Source organism: Canis aureus, chromosome 11, assembly GCF_053574225.1.
Source record: "Canis aureus isolate CA01 chromosome 11, VMU_Caureus_v.1.0, whole genome shotgun sequence".
Classification (NCBI taxonomy): Eukaryota; Metazoa; Chordata; class Mammalia; order Carnivora; family Canidae; genus Canis; species Canis aureus.
This window is the reverse complement of record NC_135621.1, coordinates 44,719,951-44,736,332: the sequence shown is the minus strand read 5'-3', so window position 1 is coordinate 44,736,332 and position 16,382 is coordinate 44,719,951. Positions and strand designations below refer to the sequence as shown.

The window sequence follows — 16,382 nt, the reverse complement described above, 5'->3', positions numbered from 1 at the left end:
TCCCAGAGCGCTGGTGCACAGCTCCATAACAGATACCTCATGATGGTTCTGAGGGAGCTGCAGGAGACAGGAGAGCACACTGCTTCCCAGTACGGGTGCCCACGCCAGCCTGCTCTACCACTTCCCAGTCATTTGACTTCAGGGAGTCATACATCTCAGTGCCTCAGCTGCTTCATCTGTGAAATGGGAATAGTAGTATCTTAAAGGGTCATTGTGAAGATTAAAGTAATTAATATATATATATAACATTTACAATAGTGCCTGTTACATAGTAAGTACCAGGCAAATGTTATCTCCGTGACCAATGTCCCTTGAGGAACACTCGAAAAGATCCCCTGGGGCTTTTCAGCCCTGCATTCAAAACCAAAGGGTCAAGCTTGTATCAATCTGTATTTAAAACATACACACAAACACAGACACACAGACACAGACACCCCTTCCCTCCCAGCCCTCCTCTCGTTCTCTCTGCCTCCCCCTGTCTCTTCAATTCAATAAGAAGACAAACAACGCAGTTGAAAAATGGGCAGAAGATTGGAGTAGACATTTTACAAAAGAAAATATATGAAATAGTAGTAAACATGTGAAGGGGTGTCCAACATCATTAATCATCAGAAAGAGGCAAATTGAAACCACAATGAGGAAACATCGCAGTCCCTAAAGTGAGAAGAGACTGATGGTACCACATGTTGACAAGCATGTGGAGCAACACAAACCCTCATAGGTGGCCGGTGGACATGCAGACAAGGGACAGCCACCTGGCATAACAGCATGGCAGTATCTAACCGCGGTGAACATATACTTAGAGTATGAGTCAGCAATTTCATGCCTGTGTATTTGCCCAAGAGAAATGTGTTCCTGTGTCTACCCAAAGACACGGATGTGAATACTCAGAGCAGCATTATTCTCAATACCCCTGCACTGGAAACAACCCAGGGAACACTAGTCAGCCGTCAAAAGGGATCTTAATACATGCAACAATGTGGATGCATCTCCAAAACTTAATCCAATGTACGTTAAAGACTATATGCTGTCCGATTTTATTTATATGAAATTCTAAAAATGTCAAAACTACAGTGACAGCAGATCATTGGCTTCCTGTGGCTGTCATTGACGGTTGATCAACAGCAAAGATGCAGGAGACTACCTTTCAGGATGAGGGAACTGTTTCATCTCTGGGTGTGGTGGTGGTGACACAATTACCAAAATCCATCAAACTGCACACTTAAAATGGATGAACTTGCCCAAATGTAAATAGTGATGTAACAGAAAAATCAAAACCAGAGGCTGATTAAGTATCTTTCAGCTGGTTGTCCCAGTGCCTTCCGTGTGGTGTCTCCCGGCCTGCCAAGATGACCTCCTCATTGGAAATAAGGTCATTCGAGGCTCATTTTCTTTCTCTTGCCTCAGAGCTGCAGATCCAGCTGACATTGACCGATTTCCAGTGGGCACCATAGTGTGTCCCAGGCGGAGGCTGATGGAAACAAGCTTGTGTTTCTGTCACTAATGATATGAGCCTTCATCGTATCCTCTGCCAGGCCATGTTGGTTGTCATTACACCCATTGAAGAAGAGAACAGAGTAATAATGAGCTGGGTGTTATCGGCTCACAAATAATTTATAATGGGCAAACTAGGACAGGAACAGAGCTTTTTTTGGCTAAGGAGGCTGCATGTCACTCTTTAAAATCTAGGCCAAAAAATTATTTATAATGCATAGACAGTCACTCAGAAAGTTAAAAGGTTCCTTTCTTCTCTCCTGTGTGTTTGAACATGATGCTTTTTACCCTCGACTCACAAAAGGCACCTTAGCATCTTCCTTGGACACCTGCATTTCAGTCCATGACTCTGAGAGCACGTATATGAGGGTGATTACTTGGCTAGGAATGAGGCCCTTGTAGAAACCCCTTAAGGGTGTCAGGTCCTCGGGGGTGCCTGGATGGCTCAATGGTTGAGCGTCTGCCTTCGGCTCAGGTTGTGATTCCGGGGTCCTGGGATCAAGTCCCACATCAGGCTCCCCACAGGGAGCCTGCTTCTCCCTCTGCCTGTGTCTCTGCCTCACTCTCCGTGTCTCTTATGAATAAATAAATAAAATCTTTTTTTAAAAGGGTGTCAGGTCCTCCCCCAAATCCAAGAAGGTTAGAAATGAGCAGAAAGTCAGGAAAAGGAAGAGATCTTGACTGTGGGGAGTGACCACACACTTGAGGTAAGCTTTGAAGAATTGCCTTGGGTATTATCAGGAAGGAGCCCAAACCAAGATATAATCAGCAAAGGATGGCTCTTCAACAAGTGTGTTGAAATAAAGGCAGGTCATGTGTCCTTAGGCAAGGCAAGCAAAGTGGTTATGGCCACTGTGGCATCTAAGAAGAGAGTATTTGCATTGTGACCCTTGTTTGCAGGGGCTGTTTGGGGAAGCAGAATCCTTATTGACACCAATACCTGTAGATATGGATACCTACCCCAAGGGAGGTGAAGCCCTCTGAGTTATCTTAAGCCACCAGCACCCTGTCCTGACTACACGTTGGCCAATAGCCTCCTGATAAGTGATTGGCTGCCCCAGCCACCTTGATGCTAGGCCCCAGGGTACCTAGAGCAGCAGGTAGACCACATTCAATGGGCCCCACAGCTGTGGCTCCTGCTCTCTCAATGAGCTGATGTGGAAAAAGTCCATCCTGCGTGAAATGAGAAAGGTGAGTCAGCTCATGATCACTTTTGACTAAGATGACTGTTGATAAGGATGCCTGGGTGGCTCAGTGGTTGAGCATCTGCCTTGGGCTCAGGTTGTGATCCCGGGGTCCCAGGATCGAGTCCCGCATTGGGCTCCCCACAGGGAGCCTGCTTCTCTGCCTCTCTCTGTGTGTCTCTCATGAATAAATAAATAAAATCTTTAAAAATAAAAGATGACTGTTGATAAGGGGCTGGTCCCGCGGAGCTCAGAGCCAGCCCCCAGGGTCTGTGGTGTGTCATTAAAGATCAAGACCTCTAGAGTGGTGCTGCTTCCCAGAGCTCCTCAGGCTGAGGGCAGGCTTCCTGCTATGCCTGCCCCTTGTTGGGCTATCTAGTAGAGCGGCCTGTGTAGCCGTGTGCTCCTGTTCTGGTTCCCAAGGATCCCAGGCTTCCTCAGAGGTCTCCTCCCCGCAAGCCAAGCAGCTCTACTTCGAGCTCTGTATAGATGTGCGGTGTAGTGTGTCATATTTTAAATAGACTTTACTTTTTTTAGAGTACTTGTAGGTTTACAGAAAAACAGCAGAAGGTACAGATATTTCCCCATCTATCCCCTGTCCCTATGTATGGATGGCCTCCCTATTATTAACAATGAACCTACATCAACACATCATCATCACCCAGAGTCCAGTTTATGTTAGCACTCACTCTTGGTGTAAATCTATAGGTTTGGACAAATGTAAAATGATGTGAACCCACCAATATAATATAAAGAGGAGTATCACTGCCCTAAAAATCCTCTGTACCCCACCTATTCATCCATCCCCACTTCAGTCCCTGGCAGCCACTGATCTTTTCACTGTCTCCATAGTTTCGCCTTTTCCAGAATGTCATATAGTTGGAATCATGCAGTATGTAGCCTTTTCAGATTGGCTTCTTCCACTTAGTAATATGCATTTAAGGCTCCTCTATGTCATCTTTAAAAGGGTTCATCTGCTCTTAGCAGCTTGACAACCATACGCCTCCCCTGTCATACGTTGGCCCTGGGTCGAGCACGGCTTGCAGACGGTTTTTTATCGGGTGTGCCTTGTCTTCCCAGAGGATGATGAGCTCTGGGGCGGGGGCCAGGACATATGCCCTGTGTGGCACTGGCTCTCTGCCAGACACTCCAGGTACCTGGTTTCCCCTTGTAACTTGATACCAAGGGCTGGGTGCTCTGGGTTGGAGGGGACGTGGTTAGAGCCTAAGGAAGGGCTATCAGAGCAAAGCCCTCTGGGCTGCAGCCATGTACACAGCATGCCATTTGCTCTCTGAAGGTTAAAGCTCCATAAAGTCAGAGTGAGCAGCATCTGGCAATGGAGCTAATCTGTGTAAGATTTTGCATCTGAGTCAGAACTTACTTATTAACACTGTCTGTCTTTGTGGCCAAGAGTCTAGCAAAACATTTTTCTGTCCCCATTATTCAACTCTGAAATGTGGTGAATGTTACTTTCCCTGAAAGAGTTCTGATAAGATGATCACGACAGAGCACAGTCTGATAGCAAATACTTCCATTTCACAAAAAGCCTTTATGAAGTGGAATATTCTAGTAACCTGTGTGTTCCGTGTTTACAGAGCTTCTCGAAACAAGTCTGAGAAGAAGCGTCGGGACCAGTTCAATGTTCTCATCAAAGAGCTTAGCTCCATGCTCCCTGGCAACACTCGGAAAATGGACAAAACCACCGTGCTGGAAAAGGTCATTGGATTTTTGCAGAAACACAATGGTAAAGGTTATGCTTCTCTCCATTTTTATTCCATTCCTGTCCTTTCATTTGGTGATGACATCATCAAGCTGGTCCTATGCTTGGTTCTCTCTTTCCAGCAAAGCCTGATTTCCTCAGTCACAGGCATTTTCTTGCAAAGACACTCCACCCTCTTTAATAGCCCACCTCCAGCAGGTTTGGGAGAGGACATTCACTTCCCAAATTGCTTTATTAGCCAGAGGAGAGAATCCAGAGAATCCTCACAGGTAGCACCCAGCATAAGTGGAGTGGCATTAACAGTGGGAGTGTCTTGATTAAAAGTGTCTACAGCAAGCATTTTTCATGCAGCTTTGAAGAGATGCAAGGCCCAAGAATTCATTTTCCACTGGACTGAAGTGGGCTGGTTTCTCCAACCACCTCCACAATGGCCTCTGAACTCCTTGGCTTTCTGAGCTCCACCATAGAAAAATTAAATTGAAAATCAATCATCTACTTACTGTCAAATCCATTTTTTTATTGAGATATCAGTCGTGTGCCATAAAATTCACCATTTTAAAGTTTAAACTCAGTGGTTTTAGTATATCCAAAAGGCTGTGCCACGGTTAACACTAATTTTATCATCCCATAAATCAGTCACTCTCCATTTCCCCTCCGTCCAAATCCTGACAACTACTCAACTGCTCTCTGTCCCTCTCTATTTCCTATTCTAGGCATTTCATACAACTGGAACCATCCAATATATGACCTTTTGTTTCTGGCTTCTTTCACTTAACATTCGTATTTTAGCAAGTACCTGTATTTCACTCCACTTTATGGCCAAATAATACCTATTGTATAGATATATTTTGCTTATCCATGTATCAGTTGATTCTCTGGGGTTGTTTCCACTCTTCAGCTGTTATGAATAATGCTACTAGGGACCTTCATGTACAGTTTTTTGCATGGATATATATTTTCAGATCTCTTGGATATATATCTAGGATTAGAATTGCTTGGTCCACAATGGTAACTCACGTTCAACATCTTGAGGAACTGCCAAACTGGTTTCCACAGTGGTTGGACAATTTTAGACTCCCAGCAGCAGTGTATGAGGGTTTCAATTTCTCTACATCCCCACCAACACTTGTTATTGTCTGGTTGTGGGTGTGTGAGTGAGTGAGTGAGTGTGTGTGTGTGTGTGTGTGTGTGGTGTTTATTATAGCCTTCCTAGAGAGTAGGAAGCAATATCTCATTATAGTTTTGATTTGCATTTCCCTAAAGATTAATGATGTTCAGCTTTTCATGAACTTATTGGCCATTTGTATATCTTCCTTAGAGAAATGTCTATTCAAATCTTTTGTCCATTGTTTAATTGGATTATTTATGTTTTGTTGTTGAGTTCCTTACATATTCTGGATACTAGACCCTCATCAGATATATCATTTGCAAATATTTCCCAGACTGTGTGTGGATCGCCTTTCACTTTTTTACTGATGTCCTTTGACACAAGTTTCTAAGTCTGAAGACCAGTTCTCTTTTTTTGTTATCGTTGGTTGTTTGTGTCTTAGGTTCTTATCTAAGAAACCATTGTCTAATCTAAGGATATGGACATTTACATCACCTGTTTTTCTTTTAGAGTTTTATAGTTTTTAAAAAGAGTTTTATAGTTTTAAGCCATATATTAAGCATCAAGCATACAAGCTACAGGGTGAGCATTTAGGTATTTAATCCATTTTATTTTTTTGTACATGGAGTAAGATAGAGTTGAAATTCATCATTTTGCATGTGGATATCCAGTTACCCCAGCATTCCTTTCCTTTTTATTTTTTAAAAATTTTTTTATTTATTTATGATAGTCACAGAGAGAGAGAGAGAGAGAGAGAGAGGCGGAGACATAGGCAGAGGGAGAAGCAGGCTCCATGCACTGGGAGCCCGATGTGGGATTCGATCCCGGGTCTCCAGGATCGCACCCTGGGCCAAAGGCAGGCGCCAAACCACTGCGCCACCCAGGGATCCCCATTCCTTTCCTTTTTAAAAAAAACTTTTGAATACTTAGAGAAAATATATAAATAATAACTGTACAATTAAATTACTTGTCATACTATATATTAGTAAACACAGTTCAGAAACCAATGCCGGGTCAATAAATATAAGCTTTCCCAATAGATGCTCCTTCCTTCTATCTACTTCTGCTTTCCCCAGAAGTAATCTCTATTTTGACTTCTAATACTAGAGGTTGGTTGTTGGGACCTTATTCAGATGGAATGATATGTTATGAACATGATGCTTATGAGGTTAATCTGTGTTCTTCCAGTGTTGTGGCTGGTTTGTTTTTGTTGGTATATAGTATTTCATTATATGAAGTTACCACTTGAGTCTATCCTTGAGCTTATGTCTTTCTCAAATAACCCTCTCTCCCTTTTACCTTTTTCCCTCAAACCCTTTTACCCCTTAGCATTGACCACCCTGCCCCACTGCTCACTTATGGATGGTACAAAAAAATTGAAGCAGAGTTAAGAGCGTTCAGGAGATATTAACAAGCAAGAAGAGCAGAATTCTTTTTTTCCTTAACTATGACACCAAACATAATAAAGTCAGAAGTGTCAGGTTATTGAGGAGATAATTACGATTCTTCTGTGCTTACAGTGATGCTTCTCTTTCACGGAACGTTTTCCTAGACAAGATGATTTCATGGAAGAGGGCACAGCTAGGACATTAGAAAGTTTCATTATTCTTGTTATTCTTTTATTATTTCTTTAATAATTGTATATACCTATTAAAAAGATGACAGTAATGATATATCCTCCTTTTTTCCCCAAAGCTGTCCAGAGGAGTGTAAAGAATATGTTAATTGCTTTTGTTAAAAGTCAGGGAAGAACAATCAAGCAAGATTGGAGTAAAGTGTTGCAGCAGTATTCAATTGCCACAATAATTTAATCAGAATGATTATATTTCCTAAATAATGATTTAGCTAAGTGAAATAGCAGGTTGGTTCGATTACCAAGATATTTTGTACAAATTACTCAAACTAGGTCAGTGCCACTGAGAAGCAGGACAGCTGTTAAATAGGACAGCTGGGATCAAGTTCATCAGTGTGACATTTATGCTGGGCTCTGTCCGCTGCAGAATTACAGAATTGTCAAATTGGGACCTGGAAAGGATCACTCAGCAGAAATGCAGCCTCCCAACACCAGGAGCGCCTGTCTCCATCTCACCTTTTTTTATTTATTTATTTTTTTTTTTATAAGACTAAGGCCTACTTTGCACAGCTCCCTTAAACCCAAGCCTGATCACCTCTGGATATCACTCACCCTCTGTGATTTTATATCCCAAAGAAAGCAGAAAATTCGTGGCAGATTTTATGGAGAAATACCAAAATTTGGATTACATTTTTTTTTAAATATGTAACTTTAGTTATAATCCAAATGGACATGAACTCCATAGGCATCCACAGTAGGGCAGAGAACAGCATTATTATTCAGGGCTCACCATGAGCCAGAGAGGCATTGTTCTAAGGACTCTTGTATAATAACACATGTGAGCTGCATAGCAGCTCCCCTTCGTTTCATTTCACAAATGAGACAACCAAGGCACAGAGATATTAGGCCACTCACCCGAGTCACACAGCCAGGGTGGTGAATCTATATGAGGCAGTTTGCCTCCAGATCCCAAGTTTTAATACTATACCATACTGGTTTTCCACAAGGCACAATTCATGGGGCTCTTATGGATGTTTGTGCTCTAGCTGCCCGTTAGTGTAGCCATTTAGACTACTGGTTCTCAACCTTGGCTGCCCATTAGAATCACCTGAGGAGCTTTTAAATACATATAACTGGGTCACACCTCAGAGACCAATAAATCAGAATACCTAGGGGTGGAACCCCAGTGGTGAGCTGGAGCTGGCTCATCTTGGCTTGCAAAAGATGATTGTTAAATTTTCAGGAGTTTTGCAAGCCAGATGACAGCTTACAATCAGCCACTGTGGGAGTATTTCCCACCATAGAAATGGGAAAGCACTATAAATCAAGGTGCTTTTGTTTCGTTTTGTTTTTGGTAGGGATGGAGAGCCTTTTACTGGCACACTACTGGGAGAGGTACAAGCGTCTGTATTTTTAAAGCTCTCCAGATGATTCCAGTATGCAGCCAGGGTTAAGAACTGTGAATTTAGACATATTTTCTGCCTTCATGATACAGGAAGACCACATGATAAGAAAAGATGATTACTTCCGGATAGGCATTGTAATTATTTATAATAACTCTTTCCTCTAATCTCTCAAGCATCCCAATTTTCCCAGCTTGGGAGATAAACCTTGACCTTGGAATGCATACCTATTCTTTTTGAAGTAATCCAAATCAAAATGAGAACCTGACCATGGTCTTTTATAGAAAAATTCTATGTCATCAGTATCTGTTATAAGAGAGAAATCCCTAAATTATGTAAATAACAAGGTGTATTGTACATTCTTATCCACACCCATTTAAATGTTACTTCTACAGGGCCAGGCTGACCTGCAAACTTTCTTCTTCTTGTGTGAATCTCAAGTGGATTTAATGTGATTTTTTGCCAGCAGCATTCATGCCCCTTCAGTCTGTCTGCCTTAGTGGATAGGGGATGGGGTCATGTGGAGAAGCTGCAATACAAAGCGAAGTATCTGTTGGACAGGGTGACCCAGCTTGGTAGAGAGTTTCTGCCCCATTTTCCAGACTTTCCTTTGACCACATATAGCCCAAAGACATACTCCTCCTTGTTCACAAACACCAGGAATGATTGGGAGGTGAGCACTCTAGGGCACAACTGCAACTTACACTACAGTAGAATTTTGGAATTCAGCTATTAATTGTAATGTTTTCCTTCAAAAAAAAAAAATGCTTCTAGGTGGTTTCACTTCCCTTACTAGTTAGAAACTACTTCACCACATCTCTTTGCTGACCCGGCCCTATCACCTGTCACTTGTGATATTAGTCACATCAAATGCCAATGGAGAGATCCCTGGGTGGTGCAGCGGTTTGGCGCCTGCCTTTGGCCTAGGGCGCAATCCTGGAGACCCAGGATCGAATCCCACCTCGGGCTCCCGGTGCATGGAGCCTGTTTCTCCCTCTGCCTATGTCTCTGCCTCTCTCTCTCTCTCTGTGACTATCATAAATAAAAAAATTTTAAAAAATGCCAGTGGAGATATGATTATAATACTAAACTTTATTTCCCAGTTGAACATTTTTTTACTTAAGACATTTTATCTAATATATATATATATAATATTAATGTGCTGTGAAGTGAGCCTTCACTTCCAAGGACTACTATCAAATCGTTGAAATACAAAATGAATGAAATGGCTGCTCTCAATATCATTATGCTGGTGTTTATAAAGAATCTAAGTCATACTAAATGATCTAAAAGTTACTTACAGAAAAGAAATGGGCCTTTTATTTTCCTTTACCATTAAGTTGAATGGACCACTATCTAAATCAACTTTGGACTGTAAGGAGACCCTTCTCCTGGACAACTCATCTACAGCTTGATCCTAATGATCAAAAGAACAGTACACATGAGTTTGTGTGTTGGGGGAAGGGGGAGAAGATTTATGGCATTAATTTATTAACATGGTCTTGCTAGATCTCTTTTCTAAGTGATCAGACTGCAGCAACCATTTGAGGAAATGAGAGTTTCACCCTCTCTTGCCTCAGCTGGCACCCCAGAATCAACGCTGGCCCAGAATTGTGTATAGCACCCTGACTCTGCTTCCCAGGATGCATTTCACCTTGTACAGCCTCTGGCCACAGTGGCAGGAACATCTTGTTCTTTCAGAATCTGGGAGGAAGAAACCATCCCAGTAGCACCAAGAAGATAATCCCTAAAGAAACCTCTCACTAGATCCAGTGGAGCAAAATGCTGGTTAAGATGGAGGATAAGCTGAAGGAAAAAAATATATCCAACACAGCATTTGAGCTATCTGTAAGAATCTTATCAGAGACATTTTAGTAATAATGCAAAATACACTTTCAAAAATGTGAAAGAACTAGCGTATTTAAGGAGTCCTGTGTATTCCAACAACTATTGAATTTACGAACATGAATAACATCTTCCGTACAAGATAGTTACAGAAATAAGCAAACTATAGACCAATCCAGAAAAGTCTTGGGAAGAATAAATTCTGACTTTAAAAGCAACTAAGTAACATGTTATTTGTCTAACACATTGTACATCAGTACCTGGAAATACTGAAAAATACTTTACATTCTGCATAGACACAGTCGGTTATTTACTACAAGCCGAAGATGTGTCTGGAATTTTGAAAATCCCGGATCTCTTAAGTGTTTTGCTTTGCCTTGACCAAGAAGAGGCAGCTTAGGACTGTGTCCTACCATCCGGGTCTTTGTTCCCATTGCCTTGCTAGATGGCAACTGCCGATGGTGGGCTTGGAGGCATAGAAATTCAACGGCATTGTGCCACCTGCTACTGGCAGGCACTATGGCCACACAGAGGGTGGAGCACTCTTCTCCTGAAGCCTCATTAAAAGGGTGTGGAAACATCCAGAGACGCCTTTAAGCCCATTACATCCAAAGTTCCTAGTCCTTAGAAATCAGGGTAACATATTTCCTTATACTGGCTTCTTTAAACAACACAGGAGTTTACACAAAATTACATAGAAATACATGTGCTTCATTTGTGTTCTTTTTCGTTTGTGAATTCTAAGTCCAAGGTGCCTTTGAGTATAAAAGTTTATTTATGTTTTTTTTTTTTTTTTGTAGAAGTCTCAGCGCAAACGGAAATCTGTGATATTCAACAGGACTGGAAGCCTTCATTCCTCAGTAATGAAGAATTCACCCAGCTGATGTTGGAGGTGAAATGCACTTTCAGATTAGCTTAATTGGTTGCAAATCAAAATGTGGCTGCTTGTTCCAGATACGATAAGACCCTGTGCCCCGAGTAAACAAATTTTCTGGACCCTGGAAAGAGGTCTTGAAACAGACACCCCTTGAAGCTCTGCATGCTGTTGCTTATTTTTTGGCTACTGAATTTGGCAGTATAAGCAAGAATCCCCAAACCGAATGGGAGTGTGTGCTGTGGCTGTCGTGACGCCAGGGTGAGCCCATTCTTGGTCTCCCAACTAGAGGACACCCAGTGGGGCACCCGGGAGGGACAGGTGCAGGTAGGTAGAAGGAAGGGAAGGAGGGAGGAAAAATTATGTCTCTGCACTGCCTTTTTGGCTCAGAGTCTCCTCTTTGGAATGCAATGATTCTATGACTCTGTGTTTCCCCTTAGTAGAACACATTTTGAAAACAAAAGCCTTCTTTTAAAGTTAGGCTTTTAACTCGAGCTCCTATTATATCAACATAGCATGTGGGTGTCTACCGTAAGTGACCCTGTGCCTCCCCGCCCAGCACACGCCCTTTCTGGGCTGGGAAAGATGCTCACGTTTCTTCCTCTAGAAAGTTAGGTGCCCACACCCATCTGTGGGGCTCTATTTGTGGAAATCTGGCCGAGTTGGGCCAGTGGCCTTCTTCGGTATCCTGTGTTTACATTTGGGCGAAACCCATCTGTACGGATGAGGGTGAGTCTCTGCAAAAACATGTGGCGGCGTGCTCTGACTTCACAACTAGGGATTAGGCTGGGAGTGTATGGACATGAGAGTGGAGGGAGAGAAGGTTCCAGATGTGGCACGTCTGGGCCCTTGACTTAGAAGAGGAAACCGGGACAAATGAGTTCAGTGAAAGGAAGTTAGACGCTGGCTGCTTGTCAGTGGTTCCTGGCAGGGTTTTTGGAGAGTGGCTTCTTTCTATACTCATCTTAGGTGCCTGTATAAGACTGATGTAAACTTTAATTTACATACATTAACTATGCAGAAAACAGAAAGTACTGGAGTAAGAAAATGCCAGAATGAAGATGTCCAAATATTATGAAATAAAGCGCATTAATGAACATTTGCATAAAATGAAAGATACTTAAATCTACATGTGAACTATATTTAAAGAAAATACAGAACTTTCTCCAGAAGCAATGCATTTTAAGTATGTTAAATTTAGACCAGCTTGTGAAATATAATGTTGAATTAATGCATCATTATGCTACTTTACATAAACCATTTTATCTTTTAATTCTTAGGGACAGTAGTTAAAACGCATAACCCTATAGCATCCAGCCTCTTTTTAAAAGCCTGTAGCACATCCTTCTTTTTTATTCCCCCTACTGAGTTTCAAGATATCAAAAATGTTTGAGGAAACAAGACTTTTATAAAGTTAAAAATGGATACATGTTTGGGCTGAAAGGCAGGCCTGAGATTCAGGAGACTGGAATTTCTAGAAAAAGAAGAGTTTAGATTTCTCTGTGTATTCTTTATGCACTTTCCCCTGCTCCCAGTATAGACTCCTTGAAGTGAATCTGAAGGAATCATGCCCAATGAGTGAATTAAGCCTGAAATTAAGCCTGTACAACAGCAGGCCTTCTGGGCAAATTGCAGCTTTGAGGAGCCTGGAAAACCCCACAACGAGTACTTCTGATTTATCTGTTTCAAGCTTCTGTTCCAACCTGTTGCTCTTCAGTAGACACAACCCTGGTGATAAGTAACTAACTGCACCTCCAGTGTCTTCTCCCAGATGGCCCGGGCCCTTCAAGGCCCCCACAGGATGATGTTGTCATCATTTGCCACAAGGCAACTTCTTACTCGTGTGTTTCATCTTCCAGCTCTGCAGCCTCTCTCTCCCTTTCCAGAGCCATTTCAGGGACTGTGAGGAATTCAGAGGCCATGTCTTGGCAACCATGAGGTTCTCTTTTTAAACCAGGACAAGAACCCATCAGGCCCCTGGGTGCTGAACCACTGGTGCCCTCTGCATGTGAATCCCTTCTCCTTCCCTCTTCTCTCAGAAAGTCCCCAGCCCAGAGTTCAGGAGGACACACACGGTCTTGGGGTTTGAAAGAACAGAAATGACTTGGCTGCAGACCAGCCAGGCAGGTACAGGGCCAGTGGCAGAGATGATGGCTACAAACCTCTGAACAAGTTTGCTCAGACAAAGGGGAAGCTCTTGTTGACTGGCCGTTAGGAAGCTTGTAGCATTTCTTCTGAAGTATATTCCAAAAAGCTACAGCCATCCTTTCTCTTAGCCCAAAGGTTGTTCCTCAGGAGCACAAGAAGCATCAGCATCAGGAATTGGCAGAAAGGCCTGTTTTCATTTCTTTCTGGTGTGTGGTGGGTATAAAATTGGAGCTGTTATGGCATTTTGGTGTCCCCAAAGCTGCCGTCACTTAGAGACTTTACATTGAGTCCCTCAGATGGTGCTGATGGGACCCTCTAAAACCCCAGCGAGTGTGCTTGGAGCAGTGACTCAGCGCCGCTCTCCTGCATTTAATGGGAAACGCCGATAAGCTGTTGAAAGTTATCTTCCATCTATAAATACCTTCAGCTCTTTGACACCCACATGCTTTACAAATCCAAGAGGGGCTCACTGAGCAAAAAGATCATTTATACTCCCTTTTCCCAGTGTTCTGTCCTGGTTTTTCCAGAAGTCCAGCTGACATCCCTAAACACACACACACACACACACACACACACACACACAGCTCTTAAAATTTACCTCCAGGAGTGCCGCAAATGTGACGGAAAAAAAACAATTAGGGAAAGAAACAAAAGGTACCAAGATGTACCTCTGTGTTCATCATAATCCATAAATCTCATTCAAGAGTTCTCAACCTCAGCCCTATTGACACCTCGGACCTCATCATTCTTTATAGGGGGGTTCCTGTGCATTGTAGGATGCTTCAAAGCATTCTACACCCACTACATGCCAACAGCACCCACCCCAGTAGCGACCACCAAAAAGTCTGCTGGCATCATTAGGTGTCCCCTGATGAGGAAGGAGGGCGCAAAACTACCCCCAGTTGAAAACCACTGATGTAACCCAAAAGGGTGAGGTACACTTAAGAAATATGCTTTAATATGCTTTAAATGCTGCAATAGGTAAGCATAAAATAATAAATGACCCTAGTGTTCGTTTTCCTGGTAAAGAGAGCTCCTCCCATTCTGGCTCTGTGCTCTTCCTGCGCAATCAGTGGACTGTTTCCGGTTCCTGTTGCAGTGCACTTAGCTGCACCCTCCTAACTAAAAGAATTAGTGCCCCTTTGGCCATGCAGACCTCCAGTGACAACCTGGGAGGATCTAGCTGAGTGCATACAAAACGTTTCTAAGCACTTATTTCAGTGCGGCTTTTTTTTTCTTTAAAGCAGAAATATTCTCACATTCGAAGATGATATTTCAAAGATACATACAGTGAGAGTAATAGGTTTACGGTAACTGTCCACCTGAGCATATTACTCCCTCGGAGATTCCTGTTCCAGTGGGTTGGGCTTGTTTTCATCTTTGCCATCTATTGCAAGGACCCGCATAGCCTGTTGCCAGGATGACCCCATTCAGGGCTGAATTGCATCATCTGAATTTTAGAAATCGACTTTCAAATGTGTCTTATGGAAGCATCATGAGCAACCAATAAGGAATCTAAAAACAAACCAGTGAAAGTGTGAGAAAACAGGGACAGCCTACATCCTTTCTTTCTGTCAGAAGCACCTAGAAATATTACTCAGCCATTAGAAACGACAAATACCCAGCATTTGCTTCGACGTGGATGGAACTGGAGGGCATTATGCTGAGTGAAGTAAGTCAGTCGGAGAAGGACAAACATTATATGTTCTCATTCATTTGGGGAATAAGGAAAATAGTGAAAGGGAATAAAGGAGAAAGGAGAAAAAATGAGTGGGAAATACCAGAAAGGAAGACAGAACATGAGAGACTCCTAACTCTGGGAAATGAACAAGGGGTGGTGGAAGGGAGGTGGGCAGGGGGTGAGGGTGACTGGGTGACGGGCACTGAGGGGGGCACTTGATGGGATGAGCACTGGGTGTTATGCTATATGTTGGCAAATTGAACTCCAAAAATAAATAAATAAATAAAATTTTAAAAAAGAGGCACCTAGAGCAACGTGCCTCACAGTAGACCTTCAGTAAGTAACGTGAATGTTTTTACAAAACAGCTCCTTCAGGAGGTCTTCTTCCTGTGGCGATGAGGGTAGGCAGAGGCTGACCCTGACTGACTGTTGTTAATGTACCTGTTAAGTTCTGTATCTTCTGATAAATGTTTACTGCTGAACTCAAAGTGATATTGGGAGCCAGGGGATGGGAACCATAAAATATCACTGACATCTTTTTGATGGGAATTGTGATATTTCTGATTCAGCCTAATGGGATGCTTATCATTAAAACTACTTAGGTCATTTCCGTGGCTAAATGGAGTTTCAGGATACCAAGAGGTCAGATTTTCCAGGGAGCCCTTTAGTGCTTCGGCAAGCACTCTGCCTGGGCGACACAAATTCTGTGTACGAAACCGTCCTGTGTGCAGTCGAAAAGTGCAGTGAGGTTCTCTGTGGAAATATTCTAAGAGTTACAAAATAAAGTCAGTTTCATAAGAGGGGATCTTTTGCTTCAGTGACACTCTCCTCCATAAAGGCACCACTAAGGAGCCTTCCACTGTTGGATTCTCTGCAGGCCCTGGACGGCTTCATCATCGCAGTGACGACGGACGGCAGCATCCTCTATGTTTCTGACAGTATCACGCCTCTCCTTGGGCATTTACCGGTAAGTCTCTGCTTCTGCTGGCCCTTGCCAGTGTGCATCACCATCTCACCTTGAGAACCACTCAGATCCTAGATCAGGGAGGGTGTAGGTCTGAGGGGGTCGGTGTGTAAGAAGGGTGCAGGAGTGTCCTCCACAAGGCCGAGGCCAGGGTCCCCAAGCCTTCTAGAGGAAGGGCAGGTGCAGGAATACGCTGTTCTGGAACAAGCAAGGCACCAAGATCTCGACATGCCTAGATCCGGCAGGGGGACGTGGGTGCAGGTCCTTACCCTCTGTGCCCTAGAAGCTGACGAGAGAGTCCTGGCACAGTTAGTAGATCGTAGAGCCTGTACAGAGGTGGATGGATATCCTGCAAAGGGAAAAGCCAGCCTCCTGGGTCAGCCGAGAG

The 16,382-nt window shown here is 43.1% G+C and overlaps 1 protein-coding gene across 2 annotated transcripts in view; it reads left to right on the top strand.

Annotated features, from left to right (window-relative positions):
- The window catches only part of NPAS2 (neuronal PAS domain protein 2), a 158,326-nt gene that overhangs the window by 89,738 nt on the left and 52,206 nt on the right, over window positions 1–16,382 (top strand). Inside the window, exons 3-5 of one of the 2 annotated variants that reach the window (XM_077915017.1) lie at window positions 4,274–4,422; window positions 11,128–11,219; window positions 15,908–15,997. In XM_077915017.1, the coding sequence (XP_077771143.1) occupies window positions 4,274–4,422; window positions 11,128–11,219; window positions 15,908–15,997 (331 nt within the window). Of the gene's footprint in view, window positions 1–4,273; window positions 4,429–11,127; window positions 11,220–15,907; window positions 15,998–16,382 lie in introns of both variants that reach the window. The other variant, XM_077915016.1, reaches the window with a different exon arrangement.